Below are 26,250 nucleotides of genomic sequence, written 5' to 3' on the forward strand. Positions count from 1 at the left end.
GTTGTATGTCACAACTTGTTGTGTTTGCACCAAATAAATGAAATAAAATGATCAAAACGTGAATACCGTATATTCGGGTGTATAAGCCGCACCTGTGTATAAGCCACCCACCAAATTAGGACGCGAATATCACAATTTTTTTTGTTACCTGTGTATAAGCCACACCTTTTTTTAAGCTCCAAACCATTCCCATAATGTTAAGTTTTAATTATTTTGAAACATTGATATTATTTATAAATGTTCACATAAAGAAATTTAATCTTTTTCTGCGGATTATTAAACAAGCAAACAACTGGAATGTTTCACCACCAGCCCACCACATGTGTTTTGTTGCGACATCGAAAATGAAGCTGCTCACGTTACCTCGAGGACCAAACTCCCGAAAGGTAGTTTGTTATTGTTTTGAGCGAAGCGGTTTCGAACACAAACAGCGTGTTTTAAAATTGTTTATAAGTGAACGTAATTATGAAAATAATTTAGGCAACCCAAACTATTGCTTGAATGTCGTAGAAAATGTAGTAGGAATCCTGGTACATCACAGTTGTGAGTATAATTACAAATACTAGGGCTACAAACCGGTCCTAGGCTAGGCTAATTAATTGAGCTAGCATAGGCCTAACCTAGACAGACGGCGCCTGATTTTCACCGCAGCTCACGATCTGAACTTTTGGGAGTAGATTAATGACCGGTGTATAGGACACACCCCAAACTTCGGAGGGAAAATTGCGTATAAAATTTGCGGCTTATACACCGGAATATACGGCAAGTACTTTTAAGTTTTATTCAGCTGAAATTGCCAAAGTCGAATCCAAAATGGCATTGAAAAATTGTTTGAAATTTTGACTTACAGATTAATTAATTAATGGAAAACACAACAATATAGCATGTAATATAAGTTTGACTTGGAAATTATTCTTAGGCAAGTTAGGCAAAGTCGACTTAGGCAAGTTTAACTGTATTAACCATGACATACCTATTTCTTCAGCAGATGGCTGAGCTACAGGGGCCTCCCAAGATGTTGTCGCGGTTACAGCAGGTGCTTCATCTTCATGCACTTCTTCTTTAGGTGTGTTTGATCCGCTACCATTTGGAGTGTCCAATGCCTCTATCTCCTGTATATAGCATACAATGTTTTGTATCAGTTAGTAATCATGTCTACATATCTAAATAACATCCTAGTTTATAAAAAAAAAATGCCAGATCATGATTCAAAATTATTGAAAATAATTCCATGTTTTTATCAAAACACAATAGTTAAGTAGGATATTAAAATTAATGTGATAATTATTAATTAGTAGGCTACTTTTCAATCCAAAAATGATCTCTAAGAAAGTTAAAAAGCTGTGTTGATATTTGATTAATTTTTCTAAATGATTAAAGTTTAGCACAATTTAAATTTCATTAAAAATGGTATTTCACATTCTTATCAAAAACAAATTGAACCTAGTTATATATTATTAAACATAAATGATTAAAAAAATACTTACAGCAAGGAAGTCAGCCACTTTCAGATCAATTTCTGTTTTAGGTTTTGCTGCTGCTAATCCTGAAATATAACAAAGGTTCTTGGAAATTAAGATAATAAAAAGTTTGTATATTTACTGTGTTAAGCTCACAAACACAGATATGTCCATATTTGGGAGCAATACGACATCACGCCCATATTTGGGTGTAATATGACATCATGCCCATATATGGGCATATAGAACACAAACTTGTCACATAAACTTTGATACTGTGGACAAAGCTTGAAGCTATGTCCAGATAATAAAATTTACCAAAAAAACTGTTCTATGCCCATATATAGGTATGATGTGCCTATATATGGTCATGATGTGATGTCATCATGACCATATTTAGGCGTGTCACATGTTTTTGTCCAATAAAATTTGATAGTCTGGACAGGGCATTAAACCATAATATTTGTAAATGCAAGAGTTTCAGCTACTGGCTTTGGTATTTATGTTTCTTTTTTTGTTTGTGTTTTTTGTCATAAAAAAAAGTATTTGAAAATGACTTGCAAACAGTATAAAAATATATTTACTACAGTTAAACTTGCCTAAGTCAACTGTGCCTAAGTCGAAAAATTTCTAAGTCAATCTTATTTTACATCCCAAATTGTTGTGTTTTCCAATAATTAACAACCTGTAAGTCGAATTTTATCTAAGTCGACAATATTTCAATGGCATTTTGGATTCGACTTACATTTCAACTTCCAAGTTCAACTGTACATTCTAAAATTACAAGAGCATTTATGACTGTTTTCTTTTTGTTGTTCTACTCATTACACGTTGATCAATACATTATATCTACTCATGATGTTTTTCTGGTATAAACTCACCCACCTTGAACACATGGGCCAATTTTGGGGGTGGGCTTATATCCAAGGAGTTGACTTTTCATGAAAATATTTTTTTTTCAACTTTATACAAGCCAAAACCAATGGCTGATTTTCAATACTGAATCTCCCATGCAAACAAATAAACAAACACCTTATACCAACCAACAAGACAATCAATACTTTGAGAAATAACGATTGTGAGAGGTTGAATTAGAAGAGAGTGGTGGCAAAGGCCGGCTTAACTAAGCAGATCTTCATTTTAAAGGAGCGCGATTGCACTGCCGCTCTTTCGCACTCCTCATAACGATCAAAAGAGAGCAAGAAATAGCACTTTTTGGTTTACCAGGGAACTAAATTTGTATTTTGAAATGTAGTTCATAATTAAAATCTATCAAATTTTGCATTAAACTAAAGATAAATCATATTTACATTTGATAGAACAATTATTTACACGGATTTCATGCTTTTTTCCATACCGAGATTCGCTAGGAATTTGGCCACAACTGCCCCCTTGTTCAAATAACCGATTTTGCAAAATTCTGATGAGAGGCAAAGATCTCCTTGATACTGGGAGGAGAGCTATTTGTAGCTCTCCTATAATTATTTTATCTTATTTTTTTTATTTTCGAAAGTCTGCTGAGCTACTGAATCAAATTATACCCCAGGCTTTTGTGCATGAATCTGTGGCTAGGTGTGTTTTTATCTAATTTTTGAAAATAAAGTATTATCTCCTAATATCTACTCCTGATAAAAGTCAGGGAATTAGGTTAAATTGTTATTCACCTTCTTCCTCTTCTTCACTATCTTCTCCATAGTGGCTCAATAAGCCCAATGAATTACCTGCATTTGTAAAAAAGCAAAAAAATATTGTTTGTTAAATATTTAATAATGAGACATCACATAACAAATGAAAAAAATTGATGGATTGTAGGAAAATTTGTAAAAAAAAAATGTTATACCATTTAACCAGGAATCAATAATTTTTAATAATCTGTAAGTGACTTTAAAAAATGTTTTTTTCACTGTGAAAGTATGTGGTAGAATTTTATAACCAAGTATCATTTAATTTTACCTTGCTTATTCGGAACAGGGCTGCTTAATCGAGTACCTACAAAACAAAAAAATAATTATCAACACAACTAGGAGGCAGTCAATATTTAAGGCAGACTAACATCTCACTCACTGACTGGCTCTAGAAAAATTCTCCATAAAATTTAAAATACATTAGAAGGCCTAGGTTGTCTAGGCTAGCGATCTTTCAAAAAAGGAACATTATTCCAGTCTAAGACTAGGTTATGTGTTGTTTCACACTACACGCATAGCTAAATATTTATGGACAAATTTACCAGTAAAAATGTTTCAATTGGGAAAACACTGTAGTGTGTATTTTTAAAATATTTCTATATAATTATATTTGATAGAATTGTTCAATATTTTTCCATGGACAATAAAAATAATGACACTCTGAAAGAATGATGTCAAGCCTAAAAAGAGGTGAAAACATAAATGGGAGAAATTTATACATTACAAAGATTTGTTTTACTTCTTTAAAAAAAAAAAAAAAAAAATTTTTACTGTTTACCAGCCCATTAGTATAGGATAGTAAAAAGCAAATAGTAAATACCCTCACCCAAAAAAAAATAATTTCAAATCTCGGACGTGAACTAACACTTTATTTTATTTGGCCTTCCGCCTATTTGTATTTGGATTGTTCGAGTTGAGAAGTTGAGATGCTGAGTCTCTACATGTTTTGGCTGTTAGCGTGCAATTTGAAGTGCTGACAACTGTAGGGTTTTCGTCAGAGCCACAGAGTGTTCCATGGTGTCAAATTGAAATATAATGATTATTACATTAAAACGTTTAAAACAGGCAGTGCTAAAAAAAGAAAGCGCATTTAAAGATGTACTGTCCCTTGCAAAAAACAAAAAAAAAATCATAAAATTCATTTTTGAAATTTACTTGCCCATTTTGAAGTAACATAAAAATTATTAACTTGAACATAGAAATTAGTGTATTTAAAAAATGCTTACCCATAAAAACTATCATTTTACAGCGAAAAAATGATAGAAACACTTCCAGTCACTGGAAGTATTTTATTATCTTTATTATAATTATCCAGTTAACAAATCAGGGAGCACATTTTTTTTTAATTTAATAATGTCTATGCTCAAGTTAATAATTTGTATGTTACTGCAAAATGAGCAAGTTAATTTAAAAATTATTTTTTATGAATTTGGTCATTTTCAAGGGACATCTTTATAGACTAAAAGTGCCATGATCATTAATGTTTTCTTAGGCATTTATTATTATTCTCTAAAATTATAAATTTTAATTGTAAATATTGTTTAAAATTAAAAACTTAAAAAGCTATGACTACCTCTATTGTCATCTAACTGTAGCACAGTTCTTCTCTTGGGAGCAGATCCCAACTGAAGCTGCCTTTTCCGGCCCATCTCGCTCAGGTCGATCTTTCTTTAAGCCTCCCTTCCAAATTTAAATCTATTATTTTTTTGTTTTGGTGTTATAGTTATTGCTTAACTGCTTCCACCATCTTTACTGAAAAGAGATAATTTTTAATTGAACTTTATATGAGTTTGCAAAATAGTACAAATATAATAAAAGACTAGTCTAGTTAGGCTATGTTACAGTAGGCCTAGGAGGTACTACATGTGGCCAGGGTAAACCAACCAACAACTTGCTAGCTTTGTACAACAGCATGCATGCAGCACCAACCAACAAAACAAGGCTAGGTGACCTAGGCCTTGGCCTAGCCTAGCTAGTAGTAGGCTAGCCAGCGAATGTCAACGAGTTTTCTAGCCTACGATTAGGTAATACATATGAACATTTTTTACTATTGTATCACTTAACTAAAAGTAAAAACTATAATTGAAAACACAACAGCATATTTACTGAAGATAAACATCTGGAATGTTAAAAACTATTGTATAAGCTTCTGTCCTGTCTCTCTGTATCACGCACATACGACGACATCCATTTTCTTTCCACCGACTACTATCCTGTTATTCAAAAGAAAGGTAATAATTGGATACATAAGAATTACTCTCCAGAATTCATCCAATGAAAAGCCTTCTTAGTTATCTTTCGGCAATCATGCAAATCACATATTTGGCGATATTGAGATTTGCGCGAACCCTTGATGACTATTTGCACGGAAATCATGCACTGTACAAGGAAAAATGAAGCTACAATATCGAAAGGGCATTCCTGATGATGACATAATTAATGTCGAAATATTGAATCCCAACACAATGGCGTGTATTTCAATACTTGGAGTATGTATTATACTTTCATATCGAAAGGGAGTAAGAAATAAATTAAATTGTTGAATTTTATGTGATTTCCTCAAAACAAAAACCATCTTAAGTTTAAGCCTCAAAGACGTCATTAATTGTTGGTTATATGAAAAGTATATCGACAGTTGCAGGTATTACATTTCCCTACGAAATAGAAAACGATTCGTCTTTTTGACTTTAATCCTTAGGCCTAGTTTGCACTATTAGCTCATGTACGAGTAAGGCCTACCACGGTGTACTGGTTCATACAACAAGTTTAATAAATAATGTAAAGGACATAACAAAAAGATAACTGTACCAGCATTAGCATGGAAAATTAATATTTCACTGTTCCCTGCTATAATGTAAAAATAACTGAATATTTGTTTTTGTTTAAAAAAAGTTTTTTACAGTATGAGCTCCATTGAATCTTTTACACTCACGAACACATACACAAAGTCAGAATATTATGCGTACTTACCTGAGCCAGTCCATCTAAAATTCGCAATGTCACTGTTAGGCCAAAGATGTGTATAAGAGACAGTACAAATATTTTACCCAACTGAACACTAGTACAATGAATAGTAATGCATAAATATATATTAGATAGAAAAATCCCTTGCTTTTTTTCTATTTTTCAAGACTTCTTTTTAGGACAGACTGTAATGTGTGACATCCATTAAAATTACCATTATTATAACATGGAATGTATGAAATTCGTTAGTTTATTACCGTATGCGTAAAAGGACAATGGCCATCCTCCAAGCACATCCGTTGAGCAAAGCCAAGCAGACAACATGCTCCCGATAATCATACCTATCGACATACCTGGAGTCAGAAAGCTATACTATGAGTCTTTATCCTAAAAAGTTAAACACTGTCATAAGCAACGTTGTCACTAATCCACAGAAAAGTAAAACGATAATCTTCGTTTTAAGTGTTAAGCATTAGTGGCACGTAATATCATAATTTACGGTATCATACCACTGAGTCGCAGTGGTATGGCTGTCTCTTATACACATCTAGATGTGTATAAGAGACAGATATATTACCGCATAAACTATCAGATAATTGGCCTATAATCCGTCTACACCTCTATTGTATTGTTTATATTGTACAGTATAGAACTTGTAACAACCAACTTGTACATTCAGTAAAGCTGATGAAGGCCAGAGGACTGGCCGAAAATTTCTTTCGAAAATAAATGAAGTGTTCTACAGTCTACATGCCTTGTTGTCATAATTTTTTGTTTCAACGACTTTCAACGATATATATATATATATATATATATATATATATATATATAATATTGAAGGGAGTTAGCCGTAAACACTGTTGAATAAATATAATATAAATCATCAAAGGTACATTTACAGTGTTTAAATAAGGACAAGATGGAACATCGTAGGCTACCCTGTAGCCTATTTATATTATATATATATATATATTTATTTATTTATTTATTAAATATATATATATAGAAGCCTACACACACAAACATATATAGGCCTGCACAAAACACATATAGTATAATACTTAATAGTCGAGCAATATTTATCTAGTATTTGTTATTGAGGCGCTCGCGCAGCAAACCTAATTTGACTGTTTCATATTCAACTAGCAGTAAGTCTTTTTTTTTATTAAGTAATAGTTTGATTTTGATAGAGAAGCTTAATTTGCAAAGATATAAGATATTACAGTTTGAGCTAAAAATAAATAAATCACTTCCATTGAATAGCGTAACGAACTAGGAACAATTTGAATGAGAAAAAAATAATGCCCGTCAATTAACGGAAATTGAAAATAACACACCCCCTGTTTATTTTTCATAGACTCTTAAATTGGCTGCTGATGTGGTAATGATTGATTTTTTTGCGTTTTTGATCGGTATTATTTTTTTTATTTCGAAACAAAATTTGATGACAACAATTGAATGATGAACCACGTTTCAGGTCCATCATGGAACCATTTTCAAGATTGAATGATTTAAAAACCTAAAAACAGACATAATAATAATGATAATAATAATATTGAAGATAATAATAATAATAACTATTATTATTATTATTATTATTATTATTATTATTATTATTATTATCATTATCATTATCATTATCATTATCATTATCATTATTATTATTATTATTATTATTATTATTATTATTATTATTATTATTATTGTTATTATTATCATTGGACTGATAGGTCGCCTAAATAAAATTGTTCAATTTTTTTTTTTTTTTTTCGCAAAAAGAAAGAATTGTTGTTGAAAATTCATAGGCCTAACAATAGATTTAACTTAATAATATTATTAACGCAATAATATAGTATTTCCGTATAAATAGTCGAAACTTATTTCTATACTATACGAATCCGTGTGCTGAGACGCTTGTTGAATTAAAAATTAATAATAAAAATAGGTTAAGCTACCACTAGCTAAGCATAGGCCAGTAATAAATAAGAAAAACTTTAAGGAAAAGAAAAGGATTTAGTTATCTTTTCCGTTTAAATTATTCGTAGGCAGCAAGTTTTATTCGCAATTTAAACTCGATCTGCAATAGGCCTAGGCCTACAGGTTCTTTGTCATTTTTTTTTTATTTAACCGCGTCTCATTCTGAATATAAAAAATGGAAGAATTTGTGCAGCCGATGGCAACTGCATTTGACAGTAGAGATGAAACACAGATCTGTAGTAAATTACAAGAATTTAATAAGGAGGTGAGTTTCAGTTTTTGTAGATGTTAATGCATACTCTTTACACCTAATATAGTACTAGGCTAGGCTTATTTACAAGAGGCTTTTGCCAAGTCACGCCGGTCCACCGTCACGCCTAGGCTAGGCCCCAGCTATGTAGTTTCAGTGACAGACTGGTCGGGACTATTACATTATTGAGTGTGCTGGACGATTGGACCCATTTCGATCGTCTGATTGTTAGTGGTTTCACACTCACCTGGGAGTTGTTATAGTCACTCTAACAACTCCCTGGTTATATGATTTCATTTGTTAATGTTCTGTGTACTTTGTAATGCATTTGTTTTTAATTAAACCTTTTATCGTCTTGCAGAATGCACAAACGTTTTCCTTCAAAGATCTGAACACAGAAACTAAAAAGGTAGGAAGATATTTAAAAAGAAGAGTAGGTGAAGGATGCACACCCTCTTCAGTTTAGAAAAAAAAATACCAATGAAAATATGTTGAGGCATATTATAATTGTATTTTTTATTATTTTAGAGTAAACGATAAAAATTTAAGTATTTTAAGTTTTGTTATTAAGCCTAATTGCAATTTCTTTAAAAAAAAAAATAAAGGCCAGCAATAATCAATAAATATGTATGAGTTTTTCCATACTATATTAAGCAAGGAGTTATAAAATAGTTTTTTTTATACCTCCTTTTATAAAGCAAGGTTTCAGAAATTTACCCTTTTTTTTGCATTCTAATTGTTCATTGTACATTCATAATATTATGTGGAATTGTGTATACAGGTACTTTATTGTTCAAAAATAAAAATTGTCATCATCATATTTATTTTTGTACCAGAAATTGATAGGCGATATTTTGCAGTGTCTTGGAGAAGCAGAATATGGCATTGAGTGTAAGCGCCTGTGTTTGGAGACAGTTCGAATCCTTAGCAGGGACAAGTTTCGGCTGTTACAGCTGCAAGAAGAAGAAGGTGTTTCATTGCTTATGAAATTTGCAGGCTTAACAAATGAAGACTTTATTGCAGATGGTAAGATTTATCAGATTAATATTTAAAATTTTTAATTGAATTAAATAACTGTATGCTGGGTATACAGTAGGTATTGTGTATGAAGTAAATCAGTATACAATGATGTTTAAAATTGAGATCATAAAGTAAGAAAAGAAAAATTGTTAATGTTAAAGGTGTCTCTTTTCCTGTTAAAAATTACAATATATATATCGTTGAGAAGGATTTTTTAGGGGTACGTTTATTTGAGGGAGGCATATATTTCTGGGTGTAAAATGGATACAAACTCACACAAATGTGGAACTGCAAAACATAATTATAGTCAAAATGTGTTATTGCGTGACCATAAAGACTTATTGATCCAAACAAGGGTATCAAAAATGTAATGAACATTACTAGAATGTGTTTAAAAATGGTGTTCCTTCCATTAGTTTTGTTAACAGTGATTTAGGAGGGCGTTTATTTGTGGGTTACGTTTAATCAAATGAGGATCTTGGGGCAGGGGCTTTCATCAAGGGAGTGTTTATTCAAAGTGTGACATTTATTCGAATAAATACGGTAAATCGTAAAAAGTATTTTCCTTGTCAAATATCAAGTTGCATTAAATAATACCTTTCTGATATTTTTGATAGATCAGGCAATTGTAATCATTTCTATATTATTTGGGTATGTGTCGGATTTGAAGTAGATAACTTATCTTGTGTATGTAAGTGAGCAATTTGATGTTTTATTTGAATATTTGAAAAGTTTCAAAATTTTGCCACAGCATCCAAATAGACATGCTCACTTAATAAGATTATGTGAACATAATATTATAGGTTCGCACTTCATGATTTAATAATTCACAGAAAATATCTGATTCCATTAGTAATCATATCTTACAGCTTTGGTAGAAGCACAGAAGAGTTTATGCAACCTAGTCTACAATAGTCAGTCTGTACAACAAATTTGTGGGTAATAATTCATTTTTTTTTCTTTTTTTGTTCAAGTTCCACATTGAACAATAAGTGCACATAATTTCATATAGAAAAATAGTCTATACATCGCAATTTTTATCAGATATATGGCAAAATCCTACTCAGAATGGCGGACAACAGATTAGAAACAATGAAAACTGTTTTCTAAGCTCTGTCCAGACTTTTTATTTAAAAAAAATAAAAAAAATTACATGCCTAAATATTGTCATGATGACATCACATCATGACCATACATAGGCACATCATGACTATATATGGCCATGCAATAATTTTTGTCAAAGAAAATTTGATAGTGGAGACAAACCTTAAGGGAAAATTTTAAAAATCAACCACCATCTCTAACTAATTTATTTGTTTCCTGTTCATAATTATTATCATCATTATAATTTCATTTATGATGTCTCGGAGAATGCGCCAATACAAATAGCATAAACCTTAAATTACAAACACCTAAATAAAATTATATAATTTAGATTATGTTTTGTTATGTTGTGTATATTTTCAAGCTGCAGTATTTGAAAAAAAAAAAAAAAAAAATTATTTTTTAAATTAAAAATGATGTTATTTTTTAGTAATACTGACTGTGTTCAAAATATGCTAATGAGGGTCAACAACACTGGTGACCCAGCATTGAATGATGACACAAGGTATTATGACCTTCGACTTTTGTTCCTCATCACTGCATTCAATCGGCAGTCAAGGTAGGAAATTTATGATTTGTTATTGTTTTTTTAAAGCCGGGCACTTAACTTCATCGTAGGACCGTCACGCAACAAACGCAACCCCACCCACTATGAGCAGTAGACGACGCGACACCATCTGCTGATTGTCAGTGGCAGTCTAAATGGAATGTCATTAAAAACAATCCGTTGCGTTAAGATCCTATCCTATAATCGTGTCAGCCAACGACAGCACCTGGCTTGATGTTTTATTAAAACTGTAATTATTGATAGTGATTAATAATGTTATTGTGTGAGTCTTGCTACCTTCAACAAGGCAATAGCTGACCAAGTTTTGTAAATATACAACTAGGCCATATTTGTGTCCCTAGGCACCGGCTTGTTTAATAACAGGGAATTTTCGCAAGCTTACGAAAACGATAATAAAAATACGGATATCATCAAATTTTTAGACAACCCTTCCCTACAGTAGGATATCTGTCACAACGTAGTCGATTCATGCCTTTTGCATTAATCAAGCTCATACAACATATTGTCAAAAAACATTTTAGGCACAAATGACGATAATGATAATGACGTATTCGTATTGTTTTCGTAAGGTTGCGAAATTTCCCTAATAACATATTAAACAGAAAGTGTAGCTGTTGCCTTAAATTCACTACAACTCATTAACATACAGTAATCACAATATTAGAACTTAAAATATTATGAATATGCTAAAGAAATACCCTATGCTATCCAAATTTCTTGTATCACCATCTTCTTAATTTATATTTAATCAAATCCAAATGATATGTGTTGCATTGTCATTTTTTTTTATGTTGAGCTGGACAAGTCACCTTCACAAACTAGTATTTAATGATTAATTACACATCTACTGTTGCAGGAGCGTGGCCAGGCTGGATTGCAATGGTGTTAGTGTTCTTACTAACACTTTGCACAGTCACGTTCTGCAGCCTGATAGTACCACCATCACAAGCAAACAGCTTCTGCTGGCTGTTGAGGTTCTCAAGTGCTTTTTTAACATCACTATTGATGTTGAATTAAATGAGGTATTTCTTTTATTTATTATTAGTTGATTTAAATTTTATTAGCAGGGCTAGGGTTCTATTTGCCTTGCATTGTTATTATCCCAGCTTGCAGTGATTTATGATTCAGGTCTAGCTTTCATCCAAAATTTGCATAACTAAATATTACTGTTTTTTTAGACAAAGAATAAGCATTACATTACAACAAAAATACAATTACACTCCATATGTGTTTATTTATGTATATTTTAATATCATTATAATCCATTATTGAGTATAAAATTTCTGTCAATTAAGTCAAAATTTGGGTCGAGTCATATAGAGTCACAGAAGATTTTTTGAGACGAGTCGAATTGAGTCAAGTTGAGTCAACTTGTCAGGTTTGGAAATGGAAAATTGAGTTGTTACAACACTGATATATTATTGATTTTCGTTTTTATCAAGGAAAACGAAGAGACTTTGGAGCTTCTTGGGTGTGCAATACAGAAGTTATTTCTCGTAAGGGGACCAACTGAAGAGGAAATTGAAAAATTACATGGGTATGATAACATTAATTAATTATGTAACAACTTCCACAGAAATCAAATGTATCACAGTAACGTTTCCCGGTTACGAACCACCCAAATATGAAGTCTCTATTTTACTCACCCCATTTGAAGCGATGATTTCAAATTTATTACAAACAACCTTCTCTCACTACAGAAATACTTAAGATTGCATTTTAAAAAAACCTCCCATGGCGAGGCTTGGTCCTGAATAGCATAGAGCCTTAGCACTGAGATGCCGTATGAACAGTATTGAAATTATAACTTTTCTCAATTGTGAAAGCTGTTCACACTGAGGGTTACGTAATTGGGAGATGCTACTGGAAAAAAAAAAATATTTACTTAGATAATGTAGTGCCTTACTTAAGAATATGTGTAAATATACAGTATAAAATTTGAGAGCTTGAAAATGTTACTCTTTTTTTTTTTTTCATTCCAGCCACCTCACAAATTTCTTGACCGTGTTCTTGCCGAAGGTTTGTATCAAACAACTCATACCAGAATCCGAAGAGGGCGCTTGTGGTGGATCATCCATTTACATGGGACATTCAATGCAGTGTGTCAACCTCCTCCTAAAGTTCATGTTGAAGAGATTAGATGAGGTGAGGATAAATATATTTAACATTGAAGATAAACTTCACATTAACACCCAAATATGTTCAGGGAGCAGCTTAGGTTCAGTCAACTAAACTGGTGGTAGCCACTTTGATCCACGGTTCAATCTCCATTGCTGCTCTTCTCGTATTTCTGTTGGAGGACTGAAATGCAAGTTACGATAGCACGCCATCTTTCAGATGAGGCATTTAAGCCGTTGGTGCATTATTATTATGCCCGTGTGAACGTTGAAGAATGCAGTACACTATTTGGAAAAGAGTATGGGATTGTCTCCCGGTGTACTGCCCAATCACCACCAGAAGGACCCCACTGGAAATAAGTCTTCTTTAGACTTTCGTGGGTTATCCTTGGTGTTTACACCGAATAAATAAATCCATCCATTCAAGCTTATTTGATTACAAATTTTTTTATTTGTTGAAGCAATATCGTTGGAAAAATTTTTTTTGAAATGTACTCTCGTCAACATCATTCAACCTCACGAAAGGGTGCTGATAGCACTTGAAGTATTGGATGATAAGTTTGGTTAACTCTCACATTTTCTCCTGTTATCAGGTTGAAGGTAACAGTAGACTGTCAGGTTTGGAGGTGATCTCCCCGGCCCTGACAGCACTCTGTGCTGTATCCAAGACTGAGGCACTCATAAGAAAGTACTTAAAAGAAAAGGTAACAGAAGATTATTTATTTTCTAGTTTTAATAAATGTATCGAGGTAAAATTATTTGAGCATAAGAATTTGTTTCTTGATATTGTAAACATAAACAAGGCATAGACAATATGCACTCATTGGGAATATATTTGTTTCCGATTGTTTTTTTGTTGTTTTGTTTTTTTTTTTAATTGTGAACCTCCCTTGAACGCTAATCACAACCATACTATTTTTATAATGATTCATTAGTTTAAAATGTATAATCCTGATAACAGACAGGTAAATGGCGTTGAATCAATAGATTCCACTTTTTGGCGAAAGCAATAATTAAGTAGAGCTGCAGTCACTCTACATACATACATGACTCCGCCCTGTGTCTGAATACCGAACAATATGCAGGCCGTGTATGATCAGCGAGTCCATTGTTTTCTGCCCTGTACCTGACTACTGAACAATACGCAGGTCGTGTATGATGGACCATTCCATCATTTTCTTTTATGCTCAAGGTTAAAAAAAAAAAAAATTAAATTCATGACCTTGTCCTTTGGTCTTTTCTTCCCAAAATTGTACTGGTTCACTATATTTTATGATGATCCATTCACTAGTTTTTGCGTAATCTTGCTAACAGACAGATAGTCAGCGGTGAATACATAACCTCGTTGGGCGGCGGTAATAATAATAAGTGTTCATATATTGTGTGTGTTATCAACAGGTACTACCGCCATTGACCGCTACCATTTGTTCATCACTACCTGAAGAGGGCGACTCTTTGAGAAACAGGTAATAATATACCCACAATTCAAAGTTGCAGTCACAATTGAAAGTAGTTTGTGTTAGTTTGTGAAAACGGTAGCGTACATTGATCGCCGTCTGGGCTTAACTAAGATACCAGGAGGAATATATTGAAATAACCTAACAAATTACTTAGATTGATCATGTTCTATTACCTTCATGTTCCAGATTAGTTCGTTTTATGACAAGTCCAAATACTAATGTGAAAGAATTAGTAGCGGAATTCTTGTTTATATTGTGCAAAGAAAATCGTGAGTATACAGTTCAAAATTAATTTTGACAGAAAAATTTAATACTTGTAGCCTATATTATTAATTCCAATTGTTCCTTGTCACTTTCAGTTGGCGGTTTGTCTAATTTGCTTTCTTTTAAGAAAAATCTTAAAACTTATTCATTATAGGAATGTTAACTTGACGTATTTCCTCACTTAGCGCCTTCGATAGATTTTGAACTTGCGCTTTGTAAATATTTATTATTATTATATTATTTTCGGCACATACACAGCTGGGAGACTGGTCAAGTACACAGGTTATGGTAATGCAGCCGGTCTACTTGCTCGACGAGGTTTAATGACCCTAGGAAAAGGGCATGGGGACTACAGCTCGGATGAAGACAGCGATACGGATACATATTCAGATGTAATAGATAAGTAAGTGAAACAAACACAATTGGCTAATCTTCTTTTTTTAAGTACAACATTTTACTGTCTTAATTAAAGTAGTATTTGTTTAAATGCGATTCACACTACAAAAGCCGAAAACATTTTGAGGTGTGGATTACAAATTGAAATAAATAAATTTTTTTTAAAAATCACAAACTAAAAGGAAAAATACCAAAACAGTACTAGATTTTTTTTATAATTTTATAATATGTACTTAATTTAAATTTTAAAAATTCCAACAAAACTACTGCTAGTCCTAAAACTGAGGTAAACCTCATTTAAGAACTAAATACTAAGGTTGAGAACAATGCCAAGCTCCTAACCACTGAAATATTATGTAAATATAATGTATGATACAGTGACAGCATTAATGTACAGTATACATTATATATATTTTTTTTTATCTAAGTCTAGAGCTTGTTTGTTGCAGCACTTAATTGAGTGAGGCACCTATTCGAGAAAGGCTCTTAGTAATTTTCAGTAATACATGAATCTTAAATCTTTACGACATTTTCTTGTTTTAGAATCAACCCAATAACTGGTAGAGTTGAAGAGAACAAACCCAGTCCTTTGGAAGGAATGTCAGATGAGCAAAAGGAACACGAGGCACAAAAACTGGCTCAGTTGTGCATGAAGTTATCAAGGTAAGGCATTTTCAGGATGTAATTTACTACAGCGATCTAAAGCCTATGAGACAGAAGAATAATATTGTACCAAAATAAACACAATTGCTTACTTAACCTGGAATAATAGTACTGCAGTGGCATATAGGAGTCTCAAAATAGGGACGTGGAGTACCTGTTTGGGGTGCGAAGGTGAAGTTGGGAGTTAAGTGAGGGGGGTGGTAGCTTGCAAAATAAGGAGATGTTTAACTATACTTGAATGTAATTGTTTTGCTTCAAGCATTTTCTGTGGGGGAAGACTGTGGGCCACAAGCTTTTTCTAGGGAGGGGGTAGGGGCTTGAGCCTAAAAACACTACAATCTATGTGTACTGTATTCTCATTACCTATTAACAAGTGAAAAAACCAGTTTGTTTCTTGTCTAACTTGTCACAAAAAGGTTCTATTACTGCCTGTGAGCTTTTTCACTAAAATTATGCTAATGAATATGAATATGATCTACTTGGGCCAAAGTAGGGAAAAATATAATTAATGCTTGACACTGTAAGGCTGAAAAAATCCAGGCAACAAAAAAAAGGAAGCAGGCAAAAATAAACTTGTACTTAAAATTGTGTGTAATCTGGCTTGCAAGGTGTTCGTTCAGGTTTATAGATCGATGAATATATTGGTAAATGTACAGTATTTTTTTAGTACAACTCCATCAAAAATGTAAATAAATAAAATTGGTATTAACTAAAATGTTATTGTATCCGCTGTCAAATGTTGTACTATATTTATATTTTGTAGGGAAGGGATAATCAAACCGATGAGTGTTGGAGCTGATGGCAAGATGGTTAGCTTAGAGGAGAGTTTTAATCAGATGTCATTACCAGAGGAACATGACGACTCGGAGGAAGACACTTGAAAAAACAACTCATTGATAAGCAATTTACCTTTCCGCAAAGCCCCGCCCATTGAATATTGCTACGAAGGTCCCACAAAACGACAATGTGAAAACATACGCAAGCAGTGTTTTGTCGGACATGTGCATATTCATGGCCTTGTTCTGATTGCTTAAGTTTGATTAATTCCTCCATGATTCGATTGACACCCCTTAAAGGTCCACCAATTAGTACGTCATTGTTTGCCACAATGCATGCTGGGATGGTAGAGAGGGCAAAGTAGATGCTTTTTATAAATTAGACGGTTGTTAGAGCAGGCCCAGTCAAAAGCAAAATCAAAATTACATCACACAGCAAAAACTGGGACACATTCCATTATTTATATACGAAAAAGAAAACGATTTATGAATTGTTTAACCTTTACAATCAATATGCACTCTAAATAATACATGTCATTTGTTTCATGACTACTGATAATAGTGCAATGTTAATAAAAGTAGAAAATGTATTATTTTGTTTTTGGTACAAATGGAGACACAAATTTATATGAAGTTATACAAGTGTACAATTTACAGAATGCATATTCATTTTAGGTGTTATTATTATTGAAGATAAAATTTGTTAACAATTTGCATTTCATATTTATTTTATATATACTTTTTGTTATTCATAGTATATAATATATTCATATGAATAATGAATATGCATCTACAGTTGAACTGTTCAATTGTTAGGCTTTGATAAAATTTGACGTACAGATTGTTTAATGGAAAATTAATGGAAAACACAACAATTTGGCATGTTAAATAAGATCGACTTAAAAATTATTTGAGTTTGCAAAAGTTTCACAGTATTCTTCATAATGATTGGTTAATATACTATTACAGTATTTAAAAAAATTGAAAAATATATCGCAGCAGTTGATAGATGCATAATGCTGTTCATATATTCCTAAAAACAGACAAATCCAATTTGAAAAGGTGCTCTCTCTTGGCACCGCCATTGCTGGAGACCTTAGGGTCTTCCCCCAAATGCATTTCATGTGTAAATTATTTAGAATAGATTATGATGAAAATAAAATACTGTATTATTTGATCCTTCAAATGAGTAATCATGTCATAATATTGAATGAAGCTCTGTCCATGATATCCAAATTTTTTGGACAAGTATCAGTTGTATGCCTATATATAGTAATTAAGTGTCTATATATGGTCATGACATGATGTCATCATGACCATATTTAGGCATGTCATCTTGTCAAATAAGATTACAGGGTTTCAAGGTTTTAAGACATTGTGTTGAACAATCAACTCATTTAAGGACTGCTTTAGTGCCCATTAGTGGAGCCAAAGGGCTGGTTTATCACAGAAGCATGGCCACATAGAGCTTGGCCCTCCTGGCTAAAGACTTTATTCAAGCATGTGTTGTCTGCTGGCTGTGTAGATCATTACAGTATACAGAAAGCTAATGTAAGAGTGCCAGAACCACATTTTAAAGAAAGTTAAGTGCTATAGACAAATCCAGTTAGAAAAAGGCGCTCTCTATTGGCGCTGCCATTGCTGTGGATCTCCTTTGGTCCCCCCCCCCCAACATGCATGTACGGTGGTGCGAACCATTAAGAATAAATTATGGTGAAAACAAAATACTGTAGATACTATATATTATAATTCTGATATTTACATTTCTAGCATATGATGTGCAAAAATCCCCTACCGAATCCCCTGACATGGCATATGCAGCTCTGGGGTGGATTGCTATTAAACGGTCTTAACCGGTAGTCTTAACTGCTCGAATAAAGTCGGCTTTTTCAGGTAGACGGTCTGACTAAATTCATTTCTCTAAGACGCAAATAAGCACTCCCTGTTAACATAAGATTGGGGGCGACGTCATGCATCCTTGAGGCACACAAATGCATCGAAACGAACGTAAATAAACGTAGAACTATTTTTACAAATGCTGAGAAGAGTGCGGAAAATTCATCATTCGATTCCCCGACTTTGACGATCTGGGCCTAGGTCTTGCCATTGCACTGTTAAATTAATCAGCAGAATGCCATGATGAAAATGATTTAAGACCATTTTAAGCCTCCTCCGAGTAGGCTTTAAAATTTAAGACGGCTAACTGGCAGTATAGCAATGGACCAGTAGCAACGTCACGATTATAGCCGGTTAACCATTAAGACCGTCTAAAGACTGCTTACAGCAATCCGCCCCTGGAGATAATCACTGTGGATGGATCAATCTATATGAAGGCTAATTGTTATATGAAACCCTAAAAATGTTTACAAATTATGTATGTGTAATAATTGTCTTGTACTTTTATTGTAAGGAATCTGTGCATAGATATAGAAATCAATGTGATGAGTATTATAAAAAATAAAATAAAATGAAAACCGAGTTAACTATGATGTTGACTATGTACATACAAAAAAATATTTGATATAAAACTTGGAAGTATAAAATTTATTCTGTACTCAGACCACATACATTTTAGAGCGACGCTGCTTAGTCACTAAATAGGAAAATGTTCACATCCGTATCTAATCACTCTGAAATCTAATATACTGATGAATTTATAGACCTAAATTATAAATGCATTCACCTAGCATTTATCAATCTTTATTTTCTCTTGTATTTATATAAAAAAAAATGAGTGTACCAAACCAATCGCATTATACAACCCCATCCCCACCCCCTCTCATCCATCTGTATAAGGAAGTCACAGTTGATGAACATGGAAGGACAGTGCAATAGCAAACATTATTACATCATGTAGTTGTTTACCAAATGCATAATTGGTTAAAGGTATCCTGGTGTAAAGATATTGAATTTGTAGTATTATTATTAAGATTTAAATACCAGTGTTTTATAATGTATAATAAAAACATTTTGCAGCAATATGTTTATTAACATTATTTTATAAAAGGATTAACAAAAGATAAAAGATGAAAATAATACATTTCACCTTTCACCCATAATACTCTATGGTAAACAACATACGATGCAAATTTACTAGTTGCAACCGCAGCAGTACCTGCGTTTGGCGAACAACATTATACCAAGCACAAATTTTTAATCTCCCCCCCCCCCCCCCCACCGTACTTTATCTCTGAAGCCCATTTACTATGGAAGCTGCTGCAAGATAGATTTAACAAATAGAAAATTCAATGTCAATCTTCAGTTTGGTTTGGCTGTGGCAGTTAGTCATTCATGTTTATAATACAATTAAGGAAGAAAAAAACAAAGTGATATGTGTTTAAATCTGATTTACATATGATAATTATTTGATTGACAAGATGGAAATATTTATCTTTAGGAAGACAAAGATCTTTTTTAAAAATTTACATACAAAACGTCAATCTTTAAAATATGCCACGAGATTTTGCTCTTTAATTAGAGTATCTCGCACTGAGAAGAAATTTTCTCAATATTTTTATTCACACTTAAGTCGAGGCACTTCTTATAAACATGTATATTTTTTGTCGTAGATATGGTATGCTATAATAAATAAAAGTACATACATTCAAAAATAATCTTTTGAGGCATCCTTCGAACATAAGATGGAAGAAAAGTAAGGTTATATATATGGGGCTTGCCTTGCCGAAACCAGGGACAGTGATAAAAAACATGAATGCACTTTTTAATGTATTTCCTCCACATTATAAGATTTAAAATAATGGAATCAACATATTATTGCCAAAGTCATGAGTAAAAGTATTCTCGCATCTCTACCAAAATACTGCCACAATCTTATGCTAATTATTCAGTTTAACAATATTAACGACAGTACGCTGGTTACGGGATGGCAAGCCTTGTATAATGTTAACGTACAACTGGTTATCGTACATTATGTTTTCAATTATTATGATCATTTCAAGAATATGGATATAAAATTTTGTTACAAAATTGTTAATCTTTTTACAAAAATTATGGTTTCTTCCCAGATGGGTTAATGATTCAATTTTAAACTGTCACACACCATCAAAGTCCAGTTGCTACCAAAGTTCTTTAATTCTACAAAATAAATAAAAGGTAACTAGGAAGAAAAATAGGTGGCAATTATTACAAATATTTATAAATACTTCCAATAAAGATAAACATTTTTTCAGGTTGAATCTCATGATTATAAAAAAAAAACATGCATATCACAGATCTATAATTTGAATAATGAAACAATAATTATAATAATTATAATTTGAATGGTAAGTTTCTGCAAGAATTATATTTTTTTATGAATTTTAAATAATTTACAACATTTTCCCTCAATGGGTTTTGCAGAAATTTCAGTGCATTATTCTATAGAAAATTGCAAGACTTGAGCCAATCTTGAAAACAGTAATGATAAATTTACTTGGTTAAAATTAATGGTATCAATGGCTGGACCATTCCCCAATAAGTCCCACCCCTCGGATATTGTTGTCGAGGTCATATGCTTAGCACATGTTCCTGCCCTGCTCTGATTGGTCAGTTAAGTCTGACTGACAAGATCTAATGTTCTTAGTAGCAGCATACGGTTCCGGATGATGATGCTTTTTTTTAATCCCTGATTACTTTTTCTTGTTTCAGTTTATTTAAATTTTGATGTTTTTTTTTCTATTTTTTTACATTCTTTTAAATGATAATTTTTTTTAAATTAAATGACAGTTTTTTGAATGCAAGAATGAACAGAAGGGAAAAAATAAAATCGGAATAATTAGTTCCAAATGTCAAAAAATTGGTCAGTCATGACTTTCGTTTTTAAATTAACTTAGAATTTTTTCCACTTCAATACTAAGTACCATAATATTGCAACTTGTGTACCTTTAATATTATGCATATTTGTGTTATTTGTTAAACATTTCCTTTTGCCTTAAGTATGTAGTATACATCTTTACCTGTACACTAACAGTTGTAACTTTGTTTACTATGTACTTCTAATGCCATCTCAGGACTGTCTTGTCTTCGCTAAATGATATTTTCTTTTCAGCGGTACAGAAATATCATTTATCTATATAAAAATGCTAATTATTAGGAACTGTACAATATCCACAAATGTCATAATTAATTGCTGTACAAGCATATGATACACAATATACACCACCAAACCATAAATCCAGTCCAGTTATTTGCTGTAGAAAAATATCTTCTTTATAATAATACAAAATTGGATCTTCCCCACCTCTCACAGTTTAAGTGGAATCTGTCGCTGGTGATGGAGGTGGGGGGTACGGGTTGAAGTAACTCCTCTCTGTCGAGGGTGACGGAGGACAACTCTCCTGGTTGTCTGACAAACAGCTTTGCGGCGTGGGCGGTGGCGGATACGGATCCGCCAGGTCATACTTCACTTCCACGCACTTATAATAGCGCCCTCCTTTGCGACGCTTTTTGTGCAAGTTAGTAGTTGGTTCACTGTCATTACAGATGTCACTGCTGCATGGTGTTGGAGGAGGTGGAATATTTCTAACTTTGTAGTGTCTGGAAATAAAAATAAAGTTTTATTTTACTGAACTGAAATTAAAATAAATTACATTATTTGTGTTTTATTCTATTTTGATTTATTCAATAACAAGATTTGACTACTAATTTATTGCACTGTTGTATATTATAACTTTTAATACCAGTAAACATTCAAATTAACTTTTAACAATTTTTCATCCTTTAATATTTGACACAGTAACTGCAATGAAATGAGGCTTGCCACCCCAAAACTAGCATCAGTAACGAAAAATTAAAAATTAAATTTTTAATATATTCTTATTTTCCTCATTTTAAGCTTTAAAATAATTGGTTGAATCTACTTACTACTGCCAAAGTTATAAGTAAAAGTATTTTGGCTTATCTGTACTAAAGTATACAGTATTATATTCATAATTTTTGTCATTTTCAATGACTCGTGTATTTCAGTCTTTTGGTGTACGATGAAGTTAAAAGCGCCCTCTAGAGAAGACAGTATGTTACATGGCAATAGTAACAAACAAATGTTTTGATGGAGTTGATTTTGCTTGTATGAATTCATTATAATACTTACTTATAACAGGATTTCAGAGGCAGTTTTGGACTTGGCTGATTAAAATACACCACTGGAAAATGTGACCTTTCCGTGACTGGACTTGGAGGGGGGTTAAGGGTCTCCTTGGGATATCCGGAGACACTGTTACTGGAGCACGAGGAGGTGCCGGTTGGCCTTGGTCTTTCGTTTACCCCTGTTCCTGCACTACTGTTTCCTTTCAATGAGTTTGTGAGGTTCGTCGTCTTTGGGTGCATCATCACTGTTGCTGTAAAATGATAAATTATTTTCCCTCGATCAAAGAATGTTAAGTTATAATAGTATGTAGGTTTTGATAGTGCTCAACACGACAAAGTCTCTGAGCACTTCTCCACATTATTACCCCAGTCATTGGAACTATGCCTAATGGGGAAATTCCATAGTTTGCTGCATGAAATATATCAGCGCATTTTGCACTCAGACCTACTTAGGTACCCACCTATACTCCTGGGTAGAGAGAAGCAATGCAGATAAAGTGCCTTGCTCAAGGACACAAGCGAAATGCACCGCAAGTAATTGAAAGCCCGACCTCGAGGTTGGGAAACCAAATCGTTCCCGCTGCGCCAAACCGCCTTAACTTATAGTATGTCTCCATTTTTTCACTTAAATTTAATCAAAGAATATTAGCTAATTACATATCAAAGAATATTCTACTAAACATATGTCAATCAAGTAATATTACACTAATAATAAACGTCAATCAATCAATCATATTATATTTCATTTAATATATCATAACAAATATTTTAACAAACATCAATCAAACAAGGAATATTTCTCTAATACGTCAATCAATCGTGGACACAGACACAACTTTAAAACACCTTAAGGCTTGTAAAAAAATGATAAAATCAGTGCACAAAAATAGTGTTATAGCCTGTGGTTAGGATAAGAATTGCATTAATCTTAACCATCTTTCTTTTTCTAAATTCAAATGTAATTTAATTTTAATGGGGGATACTTATGCCCCAAGCTATGTCTCATCAGTTTAATATGATTATGTAGATATAATTACTGTACATAAAACTATAGTTCTCATTTAATCTGATTTCTTTTTTGACAGATATCATTATATTAAATTATGATTCAGTTCTTGGAGGCATTAGCAAAAGTATAAAACTGCAAGAGGTCCGACTGCCCTGATTTTGTACGCCTGCAATGGAATGTTTAAAAATAGTACTGCCATGAGATAGGGGGCGCTCTATTAAAATTTGAATAGAGTTCGCTTGAAACTTGTCTTTTAATGACACGCCCTTCGTGGCAGTACTTTTTGAAAGAGGGTTACGCACCAACGAAACTACGAGAGTCGGTTACCAATGTGATTGAGTAAAAATTTCCTGAATTTTAAAATGGACATCACATGGCCGTGATTTGACATCGGTCAAAGGTTATTTATTTTCTCATTCGGAGCTTTTTACGATAAATTATCTAAACCTCATACGAAAATTTAACAGAAAATTTGGGCCCGTGTCTGCAGCGAAAAATAAAAAAATTTTTGTTTTCCGATAATTTTATCGGATAATATGTGCTGCAGAAACACAACCTAAATGAACAAAAACTTAAATTTTACATTGCTCTTTATGTTATACTTAAAATAAACGAACCTCAACTGAAATTTTATATTGCTCTTTATGTTATACTTACAATTTAAGTATTTACGAGTTGTTTGTTCTTTGTGAAGTTGGTTGAGGACCAGTACTGTTGAGAGGTTGTGTTGGCTGGCGCTGTTATACCTCTCGTTGTCCAACGCCTCGCTTGGGTTCAAACGTCGACAGCAAATCACCAACGTTATGATAATCACAGCCAGCACAATGCTGAATATGATTGCAGCTACTAAGGCCTTCTCTTTGAAGTCGTTGGTTTGGGACTGTCTAACTGACACTAAAAGCAAAATAATAATGCAAATATATTAATATTCAGGATTCAATTTCATAACTTCATGCTTACAGGTAAAGACAGGAGTGGGCATTAACATGGGTCAGAGGCCAAAAATAAGAATATAATTCTCATATTTCAAAGTGAGGGCCAGTGTGCTTCCAAAAAACCTTAATACATTACTTTTACACCACTCAGTTTAATATTACTTTATTACAGATGAATTGTGCTGGAACATAAAAAAAACAATTTCCTAGCCAAAAAAATGGGTGGAGGGCCAAACAGATGGATTTTAATTTATTCTCACGGGCCACAACAAAATCACTGTTGAACAGCACTTTGCCCACCTGTGGGTAAATGCTCACCTGTGGGTAAATGCCCACTGAGTTTAACAGCAATATCCGACAGCAGCAAAACTATAAGAATCTAATACATTCTTTATTAAAATTGTCGTGAAGCACCTATGTGACATGTTCCTTAGCACAGAAACATTTTCTATTATTTCCAAAAATATACTGTGACAAAAACACTTTTTGACAAAAACTGAATAAATCCAGTCATCCTTCTTGTGCATGGAAGCAAACAGTCATGTTAATGTTAAGCAATTATAGTCAGGTTTTGAGTACACTATAGGAAGCCTGTTGGGCTTAAGGCAATTTTTGAAGGAATTAATAGCTTCGAAGGCTTCTTTTTCCTATAGTATACAAAATTATTTGAATATAAAATCAGTTGTGATGTCCATCACCTTTCACATGGCCCTTTAGTCAAACAGCCGGGTTGTAGAGCGGTTGCTATATATTCATAAATTAAACTGCTGGTTACGGTCGCCGGGTTTCTTAATGATTACTGTGCGTGTGCATTAGCTGCACGTATTAGAATGATCTGTTATTAGTTCAATAACTGACACTTTCGCTTCGCACAGCTCTTCGACACGAAGAAGATGAAAAGACTAATGGTGGTTAATGAAGTTTAGGGGTTATTAAGTAGGCCTAACCTCCCGGTAGACATTTGTATAATAGTATGTATAATAACATGTATTGTAAGTATTATTTTATTATGAATCATTTCAGCTTTGCCTTAACCTTCCAGTTCTTTCTACTCTTGTCCCACTTAAAAAGAATAAACAAGTATGTTCCCCAACCACTGCCCTCCAGCAGTAATTACTGCATTACCTGTACAATTGAATTCATCACTTTTATCCTTGCACTGTGTTATGTTATCACACAGGGGGTTCTCTACATCTACACACTGCTTGTTTTTGCACACAAACTGCCAATGGAAACACGGTTCTGAGCAGGCTTCCTCGTCTGATCCGTCATCACATTGTGGCGCTCCATCACACCGGTTGCCTTCAGGGACACAGCTGCCATCATCACATACAAATTCATCATCTGCACATGAGCCTACAACAAAGAAAAATCATTATTTATTATTATCATTATCCAAAAAAAAAGGGGAGGGAGGGAAAGAGGGGTTGATTTTGCGCTCTCAGGTTTTTTAGTGTCCTTTATCATAAATTTTGTTTTTCTGTTTTATAAATCTTAATCTGCTGAATTCTCTATTTT

At 33.1% G+C, this 26,250-nt stretch overlaps 3 protein-coding genes across 4 annotated transcripts in view; 1 reads left to right on the top strand and 2 right to left on the bottom strand.

The window, feature by feature from the left end:
* The window catches only part of LOC117113124 (formin-binding protein 4-like), a 20,586-nt gene extending 15,196 nt beyond the window's left edge, over positions 1–5,390 (bottom strand). For both annotated transcript variants that reach the window (XR_004446153.1, XM_033256372.1), the window contains exons 1-6: positions 5,252–5,390; positions 4,719–4,897; positions 3,414–3,449; positions 3,125–3,181; positions 1,488–1,546; positions 974–1,112 (exon numbers count right to left, since the gene is read on the bottom strand). Coding sequence is in view for 1 of the 2 variants with exons in the window: in XM_033256372.1 (XP_033112263.1) it covers positions 974–1,112; positions 1,488–1,546; positions 3,125–3,181; positions 3,414–3,449; positions 4,719–4,794 (367 nt within the window). In the remaining variant the exon portion in view is untranslated. The remainder of the gene's footprint in view (positions 1–973; positions 1,113–1,487; positions 1,547–3,124; positions 3,182–3,413; positions 3,450–4,718; positions 4,898–5,251) is intronic.
* A 2,603-nt stretch (positions 5,391–7,993) lies between these two features.
* On the top strand, positions 7,994–17,940 carry LOC117113137 (synembryn-A-like). The gene is made up of 14 exons (XM_033256388.1): positions 7,994–8,351; positions 8,698–8,745; positions 9,173–9,362; positions 10,226–10,295; positions 10,891–11,019; positions 11,885–12,050; positions 12,471–12,565; positions 13,011–13,173; positions 13,739–13,849; positions 14,544–14,611; positions 14,792–14,874; positions 15,128–15,272; positions 15,809–15,928; positions 16,692–17,940. Exons 1-14 carry the CDS (start codon positions 8,262–8,264, stop codon positions 16,807–16,809), a joined length of 1,596 nt encoding a protein of 531 aa, XP_033112279.1. The 5' UTR covers positions 7,994–8,261; the 3' UTR covers positions 16,810–17,940.
* Positions 17,941–19,233: 1,293 nt separating this feature from the next.
* The window catches only part of LOC117113109 (low-density lipoprotein receptor-related protein 6-like), a 47,777-nt gene continuing 40,760 nt past the window's right edge, over positions 19,234–26,250 (bottom strand). Inside the window, exons 20-23 of the mRNA XM_033256355.1 lie at positions 25,858–26,103; positions 24,455–24,691; positions 22,793–23,039; positions 19,234–22,239 (exon numbers count right to left, since the gene is read on the bottom strand). Coding sequence (XP_033112246.1) covers positions 21,954–22,239; positions 22,793–23,039; positions 24,455–24,691; positions 25,858–26,103 — 1,016 coding nt within the window. The 3' untranslated portion in view covers positions 19,234–21,953. The remainder of the gene's footprint in view (positions 22,240–22,792; positions 23,040–24,454; positions 24,692–25,857; positions 26,104–26,250) is intronic.

The sequence above is a fragment of the Anneissia japonica genome, unplaced genomic scaffold (assembly GCF_011630105.1).
Source record: "Anneissia japonica isolate Jap-2015-1 unplaced genomic scaffold, ASM1163010v1 scaffold288155_len217153_cov186, whole genome shotgun sequence".
NCBI lineage: Eukaryota > Metazoa > Echinodermata > Crinoidea > Comatulida > Comatulidae > Anneissia > Anneissia japonica.